This window comes from Buteo buteo, chromosome 4 (genome assembly GCF_964188355.1).
Source record: "Buteo buteo chromosome 4, bButBut1.hap1.1, whole genome shotgun sequence".
NCBI lineage: Eukaryota > Metazoa > Chordata > Aves > Accipitriformes > Accipitridae > Buteo > Buteo buteo.
The window spans coordinates 25,619,595-25,643,795 of record NC_134174.1 but is presented as its reverse complement, the minus strand read 5'-3'; the positions used below and the strand labels follow the sequence as shown (position 1 = coordinate 25,643,795).

General features: G+C 42.4%; 1 protein-coding gene across 1 annotated transcript in view; it reads left to right on the top strand.

Annotated features, from left to right (window-relative positions):
• The first annotated feature begins 1,209 nt into the window (after window positions 1-1,209).
• The window catches only part of CPED1 (cadherin like and PC-esterase domain containing 1), a 170,010-nt gene continuing 147,018 nt past the window's right edge, over window positions 1,210-24,201 (top strand). Inside the window, exons 1-9 of the mRNA XM_075025008.1 lie at window positions 1,210-1,283; window positions 3,065-3,363; window positions 4,359-4,533; window positions 5,139-7,281; window positions 7,429-7,511; window positions 8,835-10,286; window positions 10,984-11,291; window positions 11,542-11,658; window positions 11,750-12,225. Of these exons, the coding sequence (XP_074881109.1) occupies window positions 11,974-12,225 (252 nt within the window). The 5' untranslated portion in view covers window positions 1,210-1,283; window positions 3,065-3,363; window positions 4,359-4,533; ... (4 more) ...; window positions 11,542-11,658; window positions 11,750-11,973. The remainder of the gene's footprint in view (window positions 1,284-3,064; window positions 3,364-4,358; window positions 4,534-5,138; window positions 7,282-7,428; window positions 7,512-8,834; window positions 10,287-10,983; window positions 11,292-11,541; window positions 11,659-11,749; window positions 12,226-24,201) is intronic.

Genomic DNA, 24,201 nt, shown 5'->3' with positions numbered 1-24,201 from the left:
GTGGCTTTCCCCTTGACAGCGGAGGGTTTGGTTTTGCACTTACACTAAAAATCTCTGAGAAGCAGAACTGCAAAAGGGACAAGGGTCTGACCATTTACATTCTCTTAGGGGTATACAGGAATAACTGAAGTCAGGCCACACTATATGAACACAGTCTCTACAGTTTTGCTACTCTTCCCAGAATTGCCTAAAACGCTCTGAGAATAATGTAACTAAAAGAAGAAAAATGCCACATTTCAGTATATTTATCAAATCTACAGTAATATTCCTCTGGCACTTTCAAATCCATATCTTGCTTTTATACTCATATGATTTTCTATAGAGACAAACAGCAGCTTTTTCCTCTAGATAAATCTTGTATTTAGGAGCTATTTGAGCATGCAAGAGTTGTCAGCAAGTTGCATGCTTACTTACAGACTTGTGCTTGCATACGTCACATCTTGTATTTTAGAAAAACCGAGTTTCCTACATTAGTTCATAACAGATTTAAAGTCTTTATTACAAACATGACTTTAACTGTTTGCTAACTGTATTCCCTTTGTCTACTGAAAAAAAAAATAATTCCTGAAAAAAACCCCTAGCATATTACAACTAGAGTAGAGAAATACTTGCCTCATGACTGTACAAGAAATCTACATAACGCAGTAGAAAATGATGAACAATGTTAGGATACACAGCTGTTTTAACATTTTTAAAGCTCTAATACTTATTTGTACCTTGTACTTTATATTATGAAAACTTCTGAGTGTTGTGACTGCTCTGATCCTTTCTGAATATTTATTCAGCAGTGCCGTATACATTGAATCAAATGTGTATGCCCACATTTATGAAACTGGCTACTGCCGATTAAGGAAGTTTTACTGAAGTTTAAGAGTACAGTGAGGGGGTTCTTAAACCAAATAAAGTAGATGCAGTTGTTCAGCTACAATTTCTGTATTTTTCATAAAAATATAAAAATTTGGGGGAATCCTAAGTATACTTTTGTTGCTGAACACAGATTTATTTATTAGGTTGACAGTTGGTTTTCTTAATTAGGGTTATACTAAGCCTTTCTTTCTAGAAGAATAAATAATAGTTACACTGTATTTGTGCACATGAGAATTGGTGAAACAGAAATAGGGGAGCAATGCAAAGATAATTTTGCATTCCTTCCACCTGCAGAATTGTGGCCTTCTGATTTCAAAGCAGCTTTTACTATTTCTTTTCAGAAAAAGACGTGGGATAGATGTTTGGATGAAGTTTGCAAGCATGAGTGTAGTTAAGTGCTGGAAGGCGTCAGTCAGGTAAGTGCTATGGAAATAGGGAATCCTTTCTTGTCAGAAGTACAGGAATATTTTTCCCTGTGTTGATAAAGGAAATGTTTTTTACAGCTCTGTTTTATTTTCCTGAGACTAAAATTACATTGTTACTGTGTGGAGGCAAAAATAAATGCTCATCATATTTAAAAAATGTTTTAATAAATGTTCAATTACATAGTTTGCTTGAAAAGGTGACAAGTTGGAGTCTTTCTGCTGTGACGAATTCATCTGGATATGGTATTCTTGACTTAAATTATTTTAAAATGTGTTTAATTTCTGTGTTGTGTTGTTTGGGGCTAAATTAATCTCAGGCTTTTAAAGAAAGCACATTCTATAGGTGGACGGATTAGTCAATAGTTGAATGAACTGACAATAAAAACGTGTTCCTTAGTCAGGTCTGGAAAATGAAATGGTTCTACAGTCGGTAGTATTGACCAACCCCTTTAATTTAGGAAGGTATACCATACATTTCCCAGGGATCTTCCTGATGCCCTAATATACTTGGAATGGCTAAGGAACTGAGGAATAAACAGAAGTTAAGCTAGGAGTTATTTTAAAATTACCCTCAAAAAGTAAAATTATTTGTTAATCATTTTAATCCAGGGTAGAAATTTTCTTAGACACTGACTTAAAGCATGGTTTTGCACACAGAAATGCTGATTTCAGAAGTAATGATTACCTTTGAAAGAGTCACTTACATCAGAACTGGTCTGCCCGCCTCTTCTATAACACTGTTGGTTGCTCTTGTAAGACATAAATACAATCTAAAATATGCACTGGGAAAACATCTCAGTGAAGTTTAAGCCCAGCATAGGAAAACTAAAGATGATTCTCAAAAACAAAGAAGAGAAAAAAAATCCAACTTTAAGGTGTTTTGGTTAGTATCTCCATTAATATTCAAGATTTACCAACTCTAAAGCATTTTTCATTTTGAAAGTGCTTTCTAAACACTCACCTACCCCTATTTACTTAAAGACTTCTGTTAAGAGGGTGAAAGGAATGTACTGGGAATGTCTCTCTATGGAGGCTGACAAGCCTTTTAATAGAAAAATCCTGAAGTTTTCCTTTTCGCCATTGTTTGAATCTTAAGCAGTAATTTTTAAACTCATGGAGGAAGGAATCATCTAAATATATTGTTTGTAACTACATCAGCACATGATAAAACTCTAACCTGATTTCGTATTTGGCTAATGATGGCATGATTTTAAATCAACCCCAAATATTGTCTGTAATTCTCCTTCTAAAGTCTGTTTTAAAACAAGCAAATTAGCTATCGGCCCTATATACGTTTTATTAATTCTTTGTGTTGGCACTACCTCGTTTTACATTATCTTCCAAGACAAATAGTCTCTTCAATATGCTTTAGTTTTAAAAGTGCATCAAAACATAGTTATATGGAAATAGTGATTGATTTAAAAATTTTAATAAGAGCTTGTTCAGGCACTTCATACTGTATTTTAGATGGATTCTGATTTTGTTATATTTTGGTTGTATTTTATTTTTTTGCAAAATCAAATCCTAAGAACATATACATCTGCCTCTAGTCATAGAACATACCTCCATAATTAAAAAATGTAACAAAGCAACCCACAAAAGGGACAAACCCCAACAACCCAGTAATCAGACAATGAACAAAAATGCTCCTATTCACTTTTCAGCCCCTCTGGACCATTTTAATCAGGTGTGAAGTGTAGAAAATTACAGCAAAACATTTTAGATCTCTCCGATCTGAGAAATATCTTCCTTAAACCTTCCTTTTTCAACAGCCCCTTGCCTGGACTGCCAGTTTCACACAACCCGTTTAATCAAAGTGGTGAAGATCGCGCACTGTCAGTATGATGTTCAGCTTCCTCCCGGCCGTACCGCAGCGATTCCGCGTGACGTCCCTCCCCCAGTTTCAGCTTCTGTGCCCCTTCCTCCCAGCGCCCTGCAACAGCCGTCAGGCGTGTTTTGAGCAAGCTGTGCCGTCGGACAGACCGGAGCTGAGAGGCAGTGTGGTGACCCTGCGTGGGGCAGGACACAAAGAACTCGTCAGCCCTCACGCCAGCTGCAGTGGGGACCTTCTGTATGGCCTCCTCCACTGTAGTTATTCCGGGCACCTTGCTTTTGCTAGCTGTAAAAATGGTTAAACTTCATTTTCAACTTTACTGTTAGAAATACCGTGTGGAGTACATTGTCAAAAGTCAGAGCTTAAAAGATGTAATGTACTTAAGGGTATTTCTAAAGTAACTTCTGTGCCACAGTGCTTGCTGTTATCTTGTTCTGCAGCAATCATGCCGCGGCAGCTGGACTCATGAGAGAAACTGTATAGTTATAATCAGATCAATAAGTTCAGAAGTGTACCATTATCTTTTTCTGCTTGTCCATACGAACAACAAAATAGCATGTCTTGCATCTCCACATATTCTATTTGCCTGTACAACAATTTCTCATATACGTGCACAATATGTGAAGTGCCCCAGGTCACTCATTTCTGTGCTGGCTTATTGTATATTCTGGCAGCACCATGAGAATGCAACAAACTGGAATAAACTGTTATATGCTCTAGTATATATAATAATGGCTGCTCTTGATGGGACTGTTTAAATGTATGGGTGCCTTGAGAGGCACAGGTGAGCATTTCCTCTACATTTCTGTGCGATGTGCTTGTCTTAAAAGTCTCCTTGCTAACAAAGGAGCTCTGTCAAACAAATACCCATCAGTGCAAAGCCTTTCGATAGGAAAAGATAATCAAGTTCTTGTTCCGTTGTGCCTAAAACACCCACATGTATGAACTCATCCTCTGAAGTCAGTGGAGGCCATAATGTGGTTTAAGTTGTACGATATTTACTGTACTGGGAGTAACCAAATTTAATGTCCCAAATGTCTGAAATGATTGGCACCTGGAAAACTTGGTCCAAAATTAAAGAGCTTGTTTGCCAGTTGTGGCAGGCACATGATCTGCAGCAGCACAGACTAATCATCTAGAGGACAACACAGAGGCAGCTGTAGGTACCTGAGGGCATTGCACCCTTGTTTCATGTGCATACAAGAGACGTGACAATATTTTCTTGTTTGTAGGAGACTTCCATTTGTTTCCCTGCTGCCAAAGAGCATCTGGGGACTGCTGAACCTAGGAGACATTGGGATAGTCATTCAAAGGTCTGTGAGTAGTCTCAGCAAAGCAACCACTCTGCTAAAGAAAGAGGATGTTCCTGATCATAAAAGCGGTGAAGAGGAAGAAAGGCAGCCAAAGGTAATGGGATAGAAGAAAATACAGTTTAAGGAATTTAGGGGGTGAAGTGGAAAATGAGTGTTTATGGAATGAGGAGTCTAGTTGTATTTTTCTCCTTCAGCTTCTAAAAGTTGATTTATTTGAAACAGGTCTTGCTTCTGAACTTGAGGGCAACTGTATAAAAAATGGTGCTTGGGGATGACTGTCATGAATTTTCTGGTTACATTGGCTTTTCTCATTTTTTGGACTGTTTTGGGTCCACTTGTGTAGAACAGGAGAAAAAAGTAAGCACTCTACTAGTCTTGGCTACCTACATGATGAGGACAGGCTAAAGCGAAAAGGGAACATGGCAATGAAATAATTCATTTTACACAAAAGAAGAGGAAAGACCTTGTGACAGGACCTGGAGGACTATGACATTTCAATTCTACATTTGGGGTTTACTGGAACAGAAACTAGAACAATTAACTTTAAAAAAACCCCCCAAAACAAAACAAAAAAACCCAGAGGAAATGCAAAATGCTAAATGTTAGAAATAGAAGGGTTTTTAAATCCCTCTCTTCCCCCTGCTAAATGCCCTTACAGACTGGTCCTTTCCTTCGCATTTGTTGCTCTCGTTCCAGCAGCTCCGTGACTGGCTCGCAAGCATCACACGTTCCCGCTGTTATAGGAAGCTATTTAGGATACATCCTACCGTCACCCTGGAGGCCTGGCTGAGCGATCGCTCCTTCCTCTTTGCGGTAGCCTCAAAACTGGTATGCTTACCACTTGCTATCCCTCTGCACCCTGTCTCCTTCTCGTGGAAGCTTTTCTGACCTGGTGCTGGGTGTGGAGGGGAAGGGCCCGGCGTGGGGAGCATGTCCCGGTCCCTGGAGCAGTTGGTGAGCGATACGGAGAGGCTCCATTGCAAACATCATCTGAGCAGGTACGGAGTGGCTAGGATGGAGTCAATGACGCCGGTATTCTCAGTTTCTCCCCGCTCCTATTGGTCATTTCAGTACACTTTCACCTGAATTTGAACTGCAAGGAAAATACTACTGTGCAGCACATAAAGTGCATTCAGAGCCCTTCTGCAGGTACAAGGCAGGGAACAGCTCTGCTTGCAGCAGAAGTGCATGAGAAAGTAGAAAAGTATTTGTGCAAATACCTTTCATATAAGTAGCCCATAGAATGTAACTGAAAAAGATACAATAAGAAGGACCTAGATCACCTAAAAGAAGAGATTATTCACTGTGTTAAAAGAATAGAATGATTGTTAGAGAAGACAGGGCTGTTATTAGAAAAAGTCTGTAAGATGAAAGAGGAAGACCTGAGAATGGGAGTTCAAATGTTCTCACCTGAGGTGTGAAGAAGAGGGGGACCAGCAACATGCCAGAGAAGAGATGTGGACTATGACAAAATAAAATATTTACTTAAAAAAAAAAGGAACACAAATGCTGTCAGAGGTCATGAGATATTTCACTTTGTTCCTGTTCTGTGTACCCGAAGATAAATGTCCATGTTCTTGCAGCCTATCTGGGCATTTTTTGATTATCACCGATTCTTATTCAGCTTTCAGCAGTAACCAATGAGTTTGAGCAACCAAACTGGCTACAGAGTCCATAAATCTGTGTGTAATCTCAGAATAACTGCTGAAAGAGGATTCTGTCAAAAGTCAGTGAGTAACTGTAGATAGGAAGAAGCAAAGAATTTGCTGATCTATTTCTTCCTCCTGACATGCAAATTTGCTTTTTAAGCAGGGCCCGATATTTTCATAAGACTTTGGTTTTCAGCTGCTTTCCCTTACCCTCATGTCAAGCAACTTTCTGTAGTATTAACATATATAAATAAAAAGATACCTGCGCTTCATTGTCACCCTTCTGCCAAAAGATAGTAGTGAAGAACACGGCTGAGATACAAAGAAGTGCCTCTGGACAAATAACTCAGTTGGCCCAGATCCCATCTAAAACTTTAGGGAAGCTGGGGTAAATTCAGTAATCTGGTGAGCTGAGTATCAAGCTTTGCCACTACCTAAAAGGTCCCATTCCCTTCCTCTGTTTACATCTCGTTCACTTGTGTTCTCCCGCTGTTTAACTTGTACCAGCACTAAGGCCCATTGGATCTCTCCAAGAGTTGATTTAACTGACTCAGTTGGCAGAAAACCAACCCAGCTGCGCAGGTTTTTTCACATAAAAAGATGTAATGAGCACCACCACAAGGTAGGAAGAGAGGAAGGGAAAGAGCAGGAGCAGAGGTAAGGAGGAGACACTAAAGGCAGGGGAGAGGGGATCAAAGAAGACCTTCCCCTTTCCATTGCTGGAAATGGGAATTACTAGACTGGCCAATCGGCCCACAGAACTGCAGGCCTAACAGCATCTTTCTTCAGGCAAAACATCCAGCAATCACAGCTCTTAACACACGGGTAGAATTTACAGATTAAGGATCTAAAATGGACTATATATCGACTATACATATATATGGACTGTAAATCCTATGATAAGAGAAGTAAACACACAGCTTGTATAATCCAGATCATTTATTGCCTCTTACATAATGACAAAATATTAAATAAATCAAACAATAATGAGAAGCAAAACTAAAAGGGGAGTCTCCCCTAAAACTCTTCTCCTCTTAACATCAACTGTTTTTCTTTCCAAGGATTTGCAGAATCTTTTCTGCTAGCCTGCCTTCACTGCGAGCCAAGATCAGAGAGCTGAGCCAAAGCGGGATTAAGACGTGAATCTTTGTTCTCTGGAGTGCTCTGTGGAATAAAATCACAATATCATTAAGGTTTACAGTGTTCTATGAATGGGAAAAGGGGAGAGAGTCTGGGTTTTTACTATGCTGGGATTAATTTAAACTTCAGTAGTACCAAATCTTCCAATGTGCAGAGCAGTAATGAAATGTATTTCTCCTATTTTCTTCACTGTGTGCCAGTCTTCACCATTCACTACTTATAATGGACCACACACGGGACTGAAGACACTGCAAATCTAACTGCAATCTGGATTGAATTCAGGGTGAAGTAAAAAATCGTGGAGGGTGCGGCTGAGCAGGCTTTCTCCAGCACAGTTTAGCTAGATGTTTTGCTTGAATATTTACAGTGCTATTAATGCCTATTGTTCATAAAGCTTTTATCCAGTATTGAAGTTAGTGAGAATTTATGGCCCTTGGCATAGTTTTTAGTGTGCTACAAAATAAAAAAGAAATTAAGGAGTTGGCTATAAACAATGAATATTGCATATAGGTTTGTACTGTGAAGATGACAGACATGATTACAAGGACTTGACTATCAGTTCATTTAGAAATGATCTGTTTGGGCTTATTTTTCATGTAAGCTCATTTATCACTGAAATGGTTGCTAGGATGCTATACTTTGTAATTTGAAACTTGCTGTAGAAAAGAGCAATTGTGAATAGGTTTTTAAACATATTTTCTTCTTGGCAGCCTCGATATAGTGAAATTATTGATGCAAAATGGTTTTTATTATATCAAGTCCTGATCTTACAAGCACTTGTATCTGGACTTAACTTTATTCAGAATTGCAGAATGATTCATGTTAGATCTCTGAGTGAAGTTAAGTATGCATAAAATGGATCTATTCAGCTAGCCTTAAATTCCTGCTAGCTTTCCGTGTCTGATATTTTCTTCTTGGTTTTCTCCTTGCAAATACCTGTCCAGGTTACTACTTAGACCATGGAAATCGTTCTTCAGTGGTCACTAGCTTTCACCACTGAACAAACACAGAGACTTGTGCAAAATGGAAGCTGTGTGAATATGAGCTGGATTGCTTAATACTCCAGTGAGATGATTAATGGTGCATGTTACATGCCTGCATGGCATATTGGCTAAGTCCTTTCAAATCCTAGTCCCTGGCAATTATTAGCAAGTCTTCTGACTTTCCTCTCACCTTTTCTGTGTCAGGGTATCTTTAAACACTTACAGTCTGTTCCAGATGATGCAGATGGAACTGGGATTCTGGCTGCAAGCACTGGAGATCATGCTTGACGCACATGGCTGGTTGGTTTTGGCAGAAGCGGTCCCTGCAGGACCTTGCCTCACGCAGACCAGGGCAGCAGCTGGCTGCTGTAGGGAGCATCCAAGCAAGCAGTCCTGAGTGAGTGGGAGGAGTAGGGAGAGGTAAACTGGCTAGAGAGCCCTTAATCCATGCAGTGGGAGCAGCCACTGGAAGGAACAGGTCTGGGAATCCCGAATAGGAAATGAATACTAAAATTGTTTTGTATGTCAGAAAGAGGAGTTTTGCAGATTTCTGCTAAGAATCCTGAAATATGTACATATACCTGTGAGAATAAATACTTAGCTGGATATTTCTAATCTTACAGATAATTGTGTTCTGCAGTTATTTGAATATTATGCACTGAAGAATCTTTCTTGTGAGTTCAGAACCCAGGAGGCCTGACTCTTTATCCGCTTATATCCTTTTCCTAAGTGACTAGTTAACGCAAGGGGAATTAGTCCCAATTTGGAATAGTCCTGGCTTATTTTCTGAAGTGTCAGAATGTGACCAGATAAGTCAGTAGGCATGTAAGCCCAGAGATGTGGTGGAATCCTGATTCAAAAGATGACAGGAATCATGTTCATTGCACTCTAACTGTGACTGAGAAAAGTATTTACAGCTTAAGAAATGTGCATTACATGCTATTGTCATGAAAAGAAACCACAAAACATAAGGAAAAAGCCAGCTCACTCCTTGGAACATCTGGGAAAAGCAGATGAACAGAAGGCTGATCCCAAGGAGCGTACAGGAGGCAGTGATTTGCCTGCCCTCTGTTGATACCCTTCATCTCTGTTTTTGCCGTTATCAACCTTGGTACAGTAAATGAGTAAATGTTGTCAGCTTGTCCTGAAGACTTGAGGCCCATGAGTGATCTTGGGGCTGCGGGAAGGAGGAATTGGCTCTGAGACATTGGGGAAAATGAAAGGACAAAGACCCCACTTCTGAGCTGGAAAATGATGTCGGGCTGGAGGGAGAGCATGGTTCCTTGCTGTGCTGAAGGTAACTGAGGGAGCAGTGGGTGAGGACAGAAAGGATTACTTTGTTCTAGTGTCAGAATCTAGCAAGGGGATAGGATCTCCACATCATGAAGCAATCATTAATACAAATCTTTATAAACTGGTTTTAATCAAGTCTTCTAGCAATAGCACGTAAAGCTCTGACTAAAATCCCCTCACTAAGAATTTGGGAGAAGTTGACAACCACGCAAATACCACCCACACAGCTGGTGGTTGTGGGCCCAGAAATCAGGGCATGCCAAAAACCACAGGACAATCCCTTAAAACTATAAAGCAACTCTGCTATGCTCTCCTCTGCTGCTGGGGTTACTGTGGCTCCCAGGCTGGCTGGAGTGTCTCTGCAATCCTCCTCTGAATGTACCAGCTCCCTGGGTACCCTTCTCCATTGTATGGCAGAGACCTACCCCAAGGGCAGCCGCAGGGAACCCGTGGTTTTCCAACGTCCGCTAGCCAGATTTGTTGGCTTGCCAGAGGGTTTGCAGCACAGGCTGGCTGGAGCAGGGCCCAAGGGTGGGAGCTGGTGTGCTGGGAAGGAGGGAGCACGAGCAACATGTCTCCAGAGGGCAGAGATGGGAGTTTCTGTGTGGACGGCCAGCACCTATCACGGGAGGGTATGGGCAAGTTTTGTACTCCTTTCCTGCTCAGGATAACCCAGGAGTCTAATTTAGACAACTACAGCCCCAGCCAGAAAACTAAAATGCAGTGCATGTGACAGCTGAGGTTCTGCATGAGGTGTTGAATCACTTCTATGGCATTTTTCTGTAAGTACAAATTGATGGTTTTAGTATGGGAAAAAAAAAGGATTTGAAAGCTGAGTAAACACCAATGCTTCAAACAAATATATGCTCTACTCTTCATTGCTGTATATAGGCCTTAACTTGCTAATGCTGCTGTTGAATTGTGTAGACTGGCTCAAAGTTATCATAACAATGCTCATTTCTTATATGTGAGTCAGTGTAGGAAGAACTCTTTCTTTTAAAAAATAGCTAAGGATGGGGGATAAAATAGATGACTTGTATACAGATATTTTTAGCTAAACCAACTTGATTATATGAGAAGTTTGGGTCTATAAAGATAACAGAGTTCCTCAACTGTTCCCATCTGTCTGGTCCTTGTCCTGTGTCAGCAGGGGGAAGTAGTAACTAAGACCTTCTGTGGCTTAGATAGTAAGTGCTTTCATTGGAGTATTTTTGTCCACCCTCCTTTCTTTCCCTCTTTGACATCAGTAAGAAGTTTTATTTATACACTGCTATGAGGTATTATATCTACTATGGAAAATTACTGACAACTGCTTTGCCAGTGACGCTTACGTCCAAGTAAATCTGCTTCCTTTTACAACATTTTTGTTAATCTGGATTAAAATACTGCAGGTGCTGCTCAGATTTCTACTGCCTGCAAGATATTAATATTGTTTCAGTTAGGCTGACTGCTGTAACAGCAGTTTTCTAAAAATTGCAGTGATGGTGGCTTCGAGGCATGCAGTGAGAGCAAGGACACCTCTTGTTCCCCATCCAGATCCCAGGCTACGTCTCCAAACCCCGTGCCTGCTCGGAGCGGAGCTCGTTTAGCCCCACCCTCTGAGCAGTCCAGCCTTTATTTATATGAAGTCTGTGGTCCAACTGGCTTCAGATGGCGTGTGTATGTGCGTGTGCCTGCCTTCTGAGTGTGTGAGACGAGCTGGGATCATGAGCCAGGGTTGTTCCAAGTGGTTTTAATCAGCAGCCCATTAGAGGAGAACGGAAAACTTCTAACAGGATAAGAACCGAGTAAGTAAACCTAACTTTGAACTCGCAATCTGGACAAAACAAATGCAAAGGAAAATCTTCATAGTCTGTCAGTTTTCAGATAGATGGTCACTTTTAGAGAGAAAGCTGTGCATGCTGACAGGAAGGAGGCAATTTAAAAGGACTGGAATGAAGGAAACTGTAAAAACAAAGTGGGAACTGAGAATGCAAGAGAGAAAAAAACAGCAGAAGGATCGTTCACAAAGTTGGTACATTCTCTTACTCTTTTCAGCTGTGGACAGGACGTGTTAAGCTTTAACCTCTCGCTTTCTTGGATACTGTTGCCTGGCTGAGGAGTTCCTTCTGCGAAGAGGGTGAGGACTTCTGCTCCTCACCTGTCTGCTGGCAGGTCTGTTCTCCCGAGAGCACGGTGCGGCTCCTTACAGAACGCCCCTTGGCATGCTGCTGGTTGCCGCTGCTCACTTCTTGTTTCTTCACAGGTTGCTGCCGTACCCCCATGGGAGGGTGCTTCCCAAGCCTCTGCTTCTCTGGAACCCGGGACTTCTTGCCAGGCACCAGGAAAGTGCTCAGCAGCAGAAGTGGTGAAAACTCTTGCTAGTATTGGGTAAAGTGTGCCTTTGACTTTTCTTACCCTGGCAAGACGTGGCTACTTGGACGGCATCTGCAATGTGGCAAAGGGCGAAGTGAGGACGGCAAAGAGGCCATGGTTTGTGGGCAAGTGCCCAGGTGCCGCAGGCTTTGTCGCCCTCGTCCCTTCCTCCTGGCCTTAGTGGTGGCCGTCTGTCTGTTCTGCCAGACCCTGACTCCTCTCATGAGCAGCAGCATCCTTTCGGCAGTCGTCAACGGGATTGCGCCCAGCAAACTGACTAAAAGACAGCAAGGACGATACAAGGAGGTCTCCCCAAGCCACACTCACTGCTTCCTCCCTGGCAGCAATTCACAGACAGTGAAAAAGGTAAGTCAGCTGGAGCAGAGTGCTGAGCAATAATTAGCAAAGCGAGTCTGGCAGGATCATCTGAGTCCAACTAAAATTAGCATAAGCTTGGAAGTCAGATCTGTATACAAACAAATGGGTGATCTAATGACAGCGGCATATGTGCAAGCACATCTCCGTTACCAGCTCCTCAGTGTAGCATTATTAACATAGGAATCCTGAAATCTTTGACTGAAACATGGCATTGCTCTGTGACTCCAGGGAGATTTCAGTTCGCTGCACAGACCATATTTTATTTTGGCTTTAGGAATCGGTTCAGAGGCTCTGCAGTACAGGCACGTAAATCAGGAGCCAGTGGGGTTTCATGAAAGTGACCGAGGCTGTTAATTAGCACCGGGACTGCAGCTGCCCTGTGTTAAAGTTATCTGCTGGTCAGTTTTGAACTTTACTGGGATTCTGCTGAAAAGCTGAACTTAACTGCATTCAAGAAATAAAAAAAGCGCTTTTCACACTTTCAAGTCACACTATTTACTTTGGAATCTTTGTTCCACAAATTTTACTTTGTCCTTAGGTTACCTGACCTCATGTTTATTTTGTATAGGCTTCCTAGAATGGGTGTTAAAACCTTACAAATGTAGACACTGTTATTTTAGTTGGAAAATGTGGTTTGTTAAATGGTCCAGACTGAGGTAGTTATTTTTACTCTGGAATCTGTGATCAGCACTAGCACAAATGTTTCAGGTTTTCTTCAATCCTATAGAAGGCTGCTAATAGTGCAGCAGATACTGCACTGTGAAATTATCATTATGCTGGCGTTTTATATACAACTGCATCAGGACTATAAACATGTGACCTCGCAGATTATGGACAGCATCCACATAAAGCAGTTCAAATTTAAAAAAAAAAATAAATTAGAAGGCTGCTTCTTTGATTAGACAGCGTTCACAGCCTGAAAGGTCAGCTGTATTGATTTTAGGAGAGCAGATGTAAAGTGCATCTTCTGCGACAATCAAAAACAGATATGTGAAATAACTTTGGCATGAACTCTTTAACCTTAAGTCTTAAAAAATGGATTTTTTTTCTTGTGAAGGTCAGAGAGATTTATCTTATGAGTTGCAGAAATGTAGTCCATGCTGCATTTGTCATAATTTTATGTTTTAATGACCTTTTAGTACACTAGATACCCAGATTTGGATTTGTTCAATAACGTGACATGAAGAATTACAATTTAAAGGGAAATAAGCACAGCTGACAGATGCGGGTCACATTGTGTTACAGCTTTTGACACTTACAGTCCATTTCTTTTTACTCATCGCTATTGTAATGGCAAAGAACATTCCATATCTTACCTTGGGCTACCTAAAGTCAGTAAGAACTGGTGAAACAATGGTGAAGTTTTGCTAGTATGCTCTTTGGCTGAACATATCTGTAATTTCTTCTTTCCCAATTTGCCTGAGAAAAATGCAGATTGACATTGAATTGATGTGCTGGCTGTTTGAAATGAGAAGAAAGCTTATGTTTTTTCAACATCCTGTACTTACTGCCCTCCAGCATACATGGTTGGATGTGACTATCACACTCACATGCTGAACCTATAGTACAGATGTAAACGCATGTGTTAACCCTTATAGGTATGTTTTCCAGGGCTGTGCTACTCTAACACATTCCTCTTCAAGTTCTAAAGACCACCCATAGCTGGCTCGCTATTCGTCTTGAAAGTTTCCTCTAGAGCATGATGAATAAAATGTCTTGCACATGTTGGGATGTTACTCTGAGTTGCTCTCTGTTTCCAGAGAATACTCAGCTGGATGTGTGGGCTGAATAATAATCTCTGGGAACAGAAAAGACAAACATCTCCAAAAATCTCTACCACTTTGCTTTGAAAGTGTGTTCTTGAACTGTGTGTTTTCGCCCACTGCTTATTCAGATAGCTGAACTGTTATCTTGCTTGATTTTATTGGGTACCCAGTAACATCTAAGACAGATGTCATGGTTGAAACTTTACACTGTTTTATTTTACAATTATGTGCCCACCCACAGTAGATAGTTTGGAAACAAGTTTTCATTAAAGCTCTGGTTGAAATCTTCATGTATGAATATGGAAAAATACTTTAAAATATAGTCCAAATTATTCACATTTTTAATTAACTACCCATGTATTCTTATTCTATAAAGAGTCCAGCAAGCGAATTTTTAAAAAGAATCTGTTGTGCCGTTGAAAAGTGACTGTCGTGGTTTAACCCCAGCCAGCAACTAAGCACCACGCAGCTGCTCACTCACTCCCCCCCACCCAGTGGGATGGGGGAGAAAATCAGGAAAAGAAGTAAAACTCCTGGGTTGAGATAAGAACAGTTTAATAGAACAGAAAAGAAGAAACTAATAATGATAATGATAACACTAACAAAATGACAGCAGTAGTAATAAAAGGATTGAAACGTACAAATGATGCGCAGGGCAATTGCTCACCACCCGCCGACCGACACCCAGCCAGTCCCCGAGCGGCGAATCCCTGCCCCCCCCTTCCCAGTTCCTAAACTAGATGGGACGTCCCATGGTATGGAATACACTGTTGGCCAGTTTGGGTCAGGTGCCCTGGCTGGGCATGAGAAGCTGAAAAATCCTTGACTATAGTCTAAACACTACTGAGCAACAACTGAAAACATCAGTGTGTTATCAGCATTCTTCACATACTGAACTCAAAACATAGCACTGTACCAGCTACTAGGAAGACAGTTAATTCTATCCCAGCTGAAACCAGGACAGTGACTCAAAGCAAACACTGCAATATGTCTTATGAAATCAAAGTTCATGAATAAATTTTAAGGAAAAGAAGACCCTGCTGGAGATAATATTCTTTAGATAACACCCAGTGTTTCTGGGGTTTGAGCCATAGCATCTATCACACTGCAGAATCTCTTCTGTCTGGGTAGGGGCAGGTTTAATTCTTGCTTCCTTCAGAGACGCAATCAGTATTGTGTCGAGCCTGCTGTGAGAATTTGGTTATGATTTTTATTGCATGAGCAAAATCCCCTTCCAAAGTCTGATAATTTCTCCATTCAGAGTATGTGTAGCACTAAGTGCCTAAAAAAAAAAAAAAAAAAAAAAAAAAAAAAAAGCTGGCACTTTTTATGATCCAGCGGGGGAAGCAGAGGGAGAGATCTGAGGAAGAGTGCAGCTTTGCCACTGCATCTCTGATCTCAAAATTAATCTCATTTTGGAAGTGAAAGTTCCAGACAAATGCAGAAAAAGCATGGGGCTGGAAATTGCCAATTTGATCTGTGAATGTGTCTTTAACTACATCCAAGATGCCCTGGGATGGAGCCATTACTGTCAGGCACATAGTGCAAGCTCTCTTTTTTTAAATTGCAAAAATGCAGATTTCATTCATAGCTTGGAAATCCTGACAGAGCTTATAGTACTTCTCTCTCAGGTATCACACATTACAGGAGTTTTAAAAGCTCCTGGAGAGCTGGCCCTGTAACCTTATTTTCACATGAAGAGAGGTCAACATTTTCTAGTATAAAATTAAATGTTAATATGTGTAGCATGAAAAATAGAAGGCTTATTTCTGAATCTCCAACCTTAAAGGCAATAGAGGGACATATCACATTCAGCAGCAGGCTATCTTCAGGTTCAGCCAGGCACTCTTACCTCCTGTGTGATGAAGTATTTGCAAATATGTATAGCAAGGAGAAGAGTTGGTGCTGTAGCATCAAAACTGAAATAAGTATCAACAAAAAAGCCCATACAAACCCTATGTGTAGGTTTGCCTGGCATGGTATTGTGCCAGAAATACCTTTGGTACCAGCCAGATGTAAAACCGTTATGCTCATCTTAAGTAATATAGCTTTGCTTCTCAGCCAGTTCTGAGAAGAGCTAATTACGTGGTTACGCTGTGTTTCCACTCTCTGAATTAATTCAGCCAGAGCCAACTTAGGTGTCTCTGCAGAGCAGTGTGTTTTGCCCAGGTAGACATCATGCCTCTGCTGTTGGGATGAAGCAGTGAGACAGTATTGCTCATGTGGTAGGCACTGTTTTGGCATAGTAGCTCTCTGACCATGGCCTAGATTAAAAAACTTAGATTTTAAAATTTTAAGATGGGTCATGAAGGAGATTACTTCATGGGTACTCACAAAAGCCTTGTTTCACATCCCCTGGCCATTTAAGGCCAGCTGAGAAACCCCCCCCCCAAACAAACAAGAGATGCAGCTGGTTATATGAGTATTTAATGAGTAGGTGAGGCTGGCATCTTAATAAATGAAATATAACAGGTATGGTGAAAAAAGATGTCTTCTCTTTCAAGGCCCTCAACCTGCTACTTATGTTTGGTGTAAAAGAGGTATCTCCGAGAGGAGCTATAATGGGGTCAGCAATCAGAAAGAATGAAAAAAGGTTTTTTATGGCTTTATTCTGAACAAACAGGATTGGATATCAGTTACTGGGAGTGGACAGTATGAAAGGTGCAAGATAATAACAGCTTGATGTGGCCATGTCTCAGAGATACTCTGTAGAAAAAAAAAAAAGAAAAAAGACAAAGAGAAATATCATGTTTTAGTCCTAACCAAGGTCTAGAGGAAGATCCAGTTGAACATCTTGCACAGGTTACAGGCCCAGGTGCCTATATTTGAAAATTGGGAGTGAAATTACTGAAAAGCTGAGAATTTGCTACTAGAACTTTAGAACTCTAGACAACCAGAGTGGAATTATCCTCTCTCTTTACTTGAGTACTCCATCTTGTCAGAGACAGAAAGCTGAACTCCATAGTCAGTGGAAATAACTGCCTCTAATGCAAAATTCATCATCACTTAATGCAGACATTTAAAACAAATCTGATTAACTTCACCCTCTAAAGGCGTATGTCTGGGGTTTTTTCTACTGATTTTTTGGATGGAATATACTTGCTTTGGTCAGAATAAGCAAGGAACAAAGGGGGAAGGAGTGTCATGGAAGAAGGCATGGGGAAAGGAGACAGGTGTGGGAAGCAGAGTAAGGAACTATGGCTGCAAGGTAATAGTATCCTCAGAAGGCACAGAAGAGATTGTGCACAGAGGGGGCTGAATTTGTGCAGGGGAAGAGAAAGGGAGATGGGAATGGAAATGGAAAGAAAAGAAGACAAAGCTAGTGGGAACTTTTGAAATGTAAATATGTGAAAAAGGAGGAATGAAGCTGGATGATAGAATGAGAAGCAGCGATTTTTGCTATTATGCAGAAATGGAGTGTGGTGAGAGCTCTGGATAGAAAGGATTACATTACGCATAATAAGGTTTGATACATTTTTAAAGTAAACTTAATCTTAAAAAGGATATTTATTTTCTAGAATACAGTAGGGGGATGAGAACTCTTTTCTCCTTACAAAAGAACAAAGAACTTTGCTAGTATGACACCTCTGTTAATAGAAAGCAATTGACAGATGGTATGGTATCAGCAACTGGTTTCCTTGGAATGATACCACATTCAGATTGTACCCTGCAAAAGAAGGACATTTTATTCCCCCTTTTCAATGTAAAATGCAAAAGGCACTGAGGAAACAGCTATTTTTACAGCGCAGATAGCTAGAGATATTTTGGTGATAAAGGGCAAAGCTATTGTGGTAGCAGTCAGGAAAGAGGGGCAGGGTGGAGGCTTTTTGCAGGAAGGGAACGTTGAGAAGGATGCACCAGCAGCAAATGGGAAATGGAGGCAGAATCTCACTCATGCACTTCATTGGAGCCCTTTCCTCAATAGTAGCTGTTTTGATAAGATGGTAGAATTGGCTCATCGTCTGTTCTCGAGACAAGGCAGTTGGTACCGTGAACTACATGTAATCATAAAGCAAAGGCATTTTGATAAAATAACTCTGTACTTCCAGCTCAGAGTGCTGGTGATGACTATGCAAATAACTCCAGTTTTGCTCTTGGATTTATGAAGTCATCAGAAACCAGCCGTCAAAGTAGTGCCAATAATCTAGTTGCTTGTTCTGTATTTATTCAGCGAACAATTGGAAGCAGAATTACATTCCAACCATTTCATTCTACAACCCAGTCCTTTCTGATTAGGAAATCTAACAGAACATAGAGCCAACACATTTAAATATCCTCCAGAAAGTGAAACAGGAAATTAACTTCTCTGTTACTTCTTGATACAGGAGCTATGTGCACTTCAAATATAACGGTAATATGAACAAAATACTGTTTCTATGAGCTTTTATGCAAACATGAAAAAGAATTTAAAAGTCACATTTGGAATTAATAAAGGTCTGCACAGTCCTGTAATTGAACAACTTTGGGCATTACAACCACATGCTAAGTTTTTATTATTGCTCTTCTTATTAATGCTGTTTAATATTAGTGCGGTAGTTTCTAGGAGTCCCACTCATGGATTTTTTGTAATGTTGTTGTGCTAGGTGGTATTTAGCAGCAAAGGCAGATCCACTTCCTTTTGCTGGCTAAATGGGAATTTAGGCAGGTCGCTGCCTGTAAATATTGCTAGTAGTGCCAGTGTTGTTCATATAAGGCTGGTTCTGTTTCGTGATATTTCTGTTGCATTCCCCTTTCATGGAAAGGCCTTTTGGTTTACACAGTGGCTCATATATCTCTTTTGCAGCAGCCCGGTACCTGCAGAAAGCAGTGGGGTTAAAGAAAGCTGCAATCCAGTTATTTGAAGCTATTCGACAAGACTCTGACAGTCGTGGCTAGCTTGGTGTAGAAGAGTGGCTGCCTGTAATCAACACAGGGACTAACGCCACCAGAACTGGGTAGCTGAAAAGATGATTCACAGTTTTTGAGTTCCTTCTTGAGAGAAGCTTAGGCAGACATGAGTTGGGTCATTATGTTAGGAAGAAGAATTTTGTTTCTGCAGTTGAAGTGATGGTCAATGAAATTCTATGGCAACAGTTCAAACTGTGTATTTGCTTCCTTGCCAGGCAGAGACAATGCATCAATATTTATGGAATTATGCAATCTTCTTGGAATCTGAAAAAACGCCAAGGAACTGTTTTTCTCTCCTCAACTGGAAATATCTTTGCTATTTTCTTCTTGGCCAAAATAATGACAGTAATTATATATTATAAGGTTCTGTTACTGACCAAATTTTGTTTTTTTGGAACAACCCAGAATTCTGTACAACAGTGGAAAGCTTCAGAGACTAATACAATCAATTACATCTTTATACATTCATAACCTAGAATTAGATAAACTGGTTTCAAGGAAAATGTCAAAACATTTTCTGTTTAACAGAGAATTTCACAGCTATGTGGAATTTGCAGACAGAACTAAGAATTGCAACTCAGATAATAGATGTCTATTTTCAGTCGGACAAGGATGGTTACATAATTCTTGAGCTTTCATATTATATAAACTGGGCTGTTTATTTCATTCGTTGAGCCCTCAGAGGAATATACATTTGATGTGATAATTTTTTAAAAATCCATAATAAATTTTATGGAGCTCAATTTGTTTTCTTCTGTGTTTTTCATGTTATTCTATAAACTGAAAACAAAATTACAAAATTCATTTTTATGCATTTTTATTCACTTTACAGCCCATTGTGGTTTGTTTAGACCAGTTGTTAAGGCTGTGGATCATCTGTGTAACACCCTATTGCACTAAAATGAGGTCAGTGACTCAGCTAAGTGCAATGGTTTGCAAGCTGTAAGAGCAGGTATATCATGTCAAAGCTCACATAGGCCTCATCCTAAATCATATGGGAAATCTCAGCTTTGCTGTAAAGCCTCATTAATTTCTGTGGAGACAGCCACACTATTCTCTAGGTAAGACATGGGCCACAGATGTTCTTTACCAATCCTTTTCACATAAGGTGTATTGAATCTGTAATAAACTAACCTGCTAACAAATAGCCCGAGACTTCAAACTGGGGAAGAGCTAAAAAATGGTTGGGACATGAAAATGTTTGACCATTTAACAATTAGTCTCACGTATTCAAAATGTTGTGGATCCGTTTTTTTTGGCTTAAGCCTGCTACACATTAAAGTTATAGGAATACCAAAAACATCAGAACCATAAAACGTCACAATATGCGAACAGCTTATTTTCATCTATTGCACTCTGCTTCTTTTATACCAGCTCTCTGCCCAGACTGCATTTTTATGATTGAGAAACATTTTATAAAAACCAGCAGACTCTTTAAGTGTACAAACATGACTGCTATTGCTATTAATATTGGAAATTCTGAAAAACATCCAGTAGTAACTAGATCAGCATGGCCAGTGATGTAAGGCATTTTATATAGAGCTTTGGAAAAAATTATGGAATCACTTGCTACAAGCGTGCAGTTGGCCAGAATTTTTTTAAATTTTGGGTAGCTAACGGGTAGTTTCAAACCAAACAAAAACCCCACCCTACATTGCACTGGCTTGGCAAGAAAGTGGAGAGGACACGTTGCATCTTGTAACCTGGACTGCGAATAGCTCCAAAAGGGCAGAGGAAGTAAATTTGGCAGTACTACTCATGGTTCTCAAGCAGGCACCCTAAAAGGTGTTGAGCTGCTTCATATTATTTAATAGTACCAGATTAGACATCAGGTCAAGCTGTTAAATTTAGGACCCTGAATTGTCTCGGTGTCCCAAAGATGCCGTCGTGGCTTTTTGGGAAGCTTGTGGAGACAAGCGCCGGGTGTCTAGCGCCTGGGCGGCGGGGGGGGGGTGGCTGGGGGCCCAGCCAGGCCTGCTGGGTCCCTCCCAGCCCCGCGCCAGCAGGCTTTAGACACCGGCAGCCTGAAGGGTTTTTAGGTGTCTCAGCTCTGCGTGTCCCAAGGAAAACCCTCTGGAGCGGCTGGTGGTGTGCTCCGTGGGCCAGGGCCGTGGTGAGCCCTCCGGCCGCCCCTGCAAGGCGCCTGGTGGGAGCCGGCTGCTGCGTGGGCCCCGCAGAGCTGCTCAGGGCCATTTGCCTTTGTGTGTTGTGGAAGTGACCGAGGTTACCGCCATTGCGTGAACTTCCTTTCTCCTTTTTATGCCGTTATCAGTGTTCTCTTGAATATTTGCCATCGCCGAACTAGAGCGTTGTCAACATTTCTGCTAATCCCCGGGGAACCGGGGAGAACGCCGCCTGCACCGGCGCTCGCCTGGAGGCGGGAGGGAGAGCTCCCTTCCCCTGGAAGGTCCTGCTGCGGCCCAGCTGGCACGGGCCGAGGCCTCTGTCCCCAGGGACCGTGGGGTCCCGGTGGCCCTCAGGACGCCCGGAGGCCCGTTGGTTCCTGTCCCCCTGCGCCTCGCCGGCCAGGCGGAGGCAGCGGTGCGGTGGGGGGCTCAGCTCGGCCCCCGGGCCCAGGCGGCACCCCAGGCTGACGCGGCCTGTCGCACCAGGTGTGGTCTCTGAGGCGGCGGCCGGGCTGGGGCGAGCCCTGCAAGAGCTGCCCCTGGAGCATTGCCCGCAGGGGAAAATACAGGCGTTGCTGGGTGCTTGAGGTAGAAGCTCTTAAAGTTTGTTTGAAGAAACATGCTGAAGGAGCGCAGGAGGCTTTGCTTTTGCGAAGGAAGGTGTTCTCTCTTAGCGTGAAAAAGTGCAATGACCGTTAGCGAGGAGGGCTGCGCACAAAGCGCCGCCAGGCCCAAGGCAGGACCCTCGCAGCAGGCAGCGAGCACCCTCAGCCGCAGAGGAGGGACCGGAGCGGGACAAGCCATAATCGCCCGGTAAAACCCGATAAAGATGCGTCCCAGGCTGCAGCCCCTCCGCGCTCCTCACGTGTCCTTAGTTCACCCCGCAACACTGGCCCGCGCAGCACACGTGGGATGGAAAATTGGATTTGCTCGCAGGATAAAGCGAGAGGTGTCTCTCTCCTGATTTTCTTCAGCAATGCAAGTGAAATGGAAAGTGGGAAGTGTCCGGCTGGGCTGCCCGGAGGAGGAGGAGGGAGAGGGAGCACAGGAGGAGGGCCAGGGCAAGGGCTGGATTTAGGGGCAGGGAGGGAGGGAGGGAAACAGAGAGGAAGGACTGCCAGCGGCTGCTGGCGCTGCAGGAGAGGAGGAAGGAGAGAAGATAAGAGGAGAGGAGGGAGGGGCAGTGTTGTATCGAGATATTTTTCAGGGTCCCCTCACTGATGATGCTAACCCTTGCCATCAGGAAAGTCTGCTCTGGAGCAAAAGCAGATGTGGCGTTAGAGGCTCAGGGCTCAGAAATAGTTCATGGTCCTCACTGCCTCAGAGAAGCTTACACTTCAGCCAAGCGTAATGTAAAACTGCATCCTGTAATTGGGGAACAGACTGCTGAGAAGAGTGACTTTATCACTGGGTCCTGGTCCTATAAAACCGAACAGATCTTGAATGGCATTCGTTCATTTCAAAGTGTCTGTCTCCTTTCAGTGTGGTGCACAAAATGGTGGTGCTTTGTTTGTGTAGCGCTTTGTATCTCCAGTGATAAGCTTACTAAAATTAGAAGTTATGGAGTAACATAGTTTTTAAAAGATATACTGCTAACTACTGCTAGGTTGAAATTCATGAACTTGCCAAGAACTAATTTCATGTAATGAATTTAATCCCTTAAATGCTGGTATGTTTCATCCTAAAGACAAATACTTTTCACCAAAAGAAAATCTTGTCTGTTAATGATACTTTAATTGTAAAAGAACAGTTAGACAATTCCAGATATTAGCGACCTCTTTCCCACATGGAGCATCCTATTTTTATGCTGTATTGGGTTTTCTGTGGCAAGGTTTTGGTAGTGGAGGGGCTACAGGGGTGTCTTCTGTGAGAAGCTCCTAGAAGCTTCCCCTATGTCCGACAGAGCCAATGCCAGCTGGCTCCAAGACGGACCCACTGCTGGCCAAAGCTGAGCCAGTCAGTGACAGTGGTAGCACCTCTGGGATAATGTATTTGAGAAGGGGGAAAAAAAAGCCCTGCGCAACACCAGCAGCACCCAGGAGAGACGAGTGAGAATATGCGAGCAACAACCCTGCAGACCCCCAGGTCAGTGAAGAACGAGGGGGAGGAGATGCTCCAGGCACTGGAGCAGAGATTCCCCTGCAGCCCGTGGTGAAGACCATGGTGAGGCAGGCTGTCCCCTTGTGGCCCATGGAGATTAACGGTGGAGCAGATCTCCACCTGCAGCCCGTGGAGGATGCCATGCTGGAGCAGGTGGATGTGCCTGAAGGAGGCTGTGACCCCGTGGGAAGCCTGCATTGGAGCAGGCTCCTGGCAGGACCTGTGGACCCTTGGGGGACCCACGGTGGAGCAGTCTGTGCCTGAAGGACTGCAGCCCGAGGAAAGGACTCACGCTGGAGCAGTTCATGAACAACTGTAGCCCATAGGAAGGATTCATGTTGGAGAAGTTCATATCTCCCATGAGAGGGATCTGATGCTGGAGCAGGGGACAAGTGAGGAGTCCTCCCCCTGAGGAGGAAGGAGCAGCAGAGACAGCATGTGATGAACTGACCCCAACCCCATTCCCTGTCCCCCTGCGCTGCTGGCTGGGAGGAGGTAGAGAAAATAGGGAGTGGAGTTGAGCCCAGGAAGGAGGCGGGGGGGAGGTGTTTTAATATTTACTTTTTATTTCTCATTATCCTACTCTGATTTGATTGGTAATTAATTAAATTAATTTCTCCAAGTCAAGGCTGTTTTGCCGGTGACAGTAATTGGTGAGTGATCTCTCCCTGTCCTTATCTCAATGCACAAGTCTTTTGTTGTATTTTCTCTCCCCTGTCCAACTGAGGAAGGGATTGATAGAGCACCTCGATGGGCACCTGGCATCCAGCCAGGGTCAACCCACCATACTTATGTAAGACATAAGATATCCACCTCTCCCAAAGACCCAATGACATTGGCCCAGTAATTTGCTCTTTTCAGATCTTAATGTCAAGCTCACACTCTCTCTGTGTGTTTGGGGTGGCTCTTTTCCATTTTTCCTTGCAAAGAGCTCATATCCCAGGCTATTACATGGAGGAAGGGTTTTCTCTAGATGCTATTGTCCCTAGGCACTATGTGGGAAGACAGTGCTTGGTAGACAACCTAAGAGTACCCTGGGATTCATTGGAGACATCATACACCTTTCCACTTGCTCCTATATACAA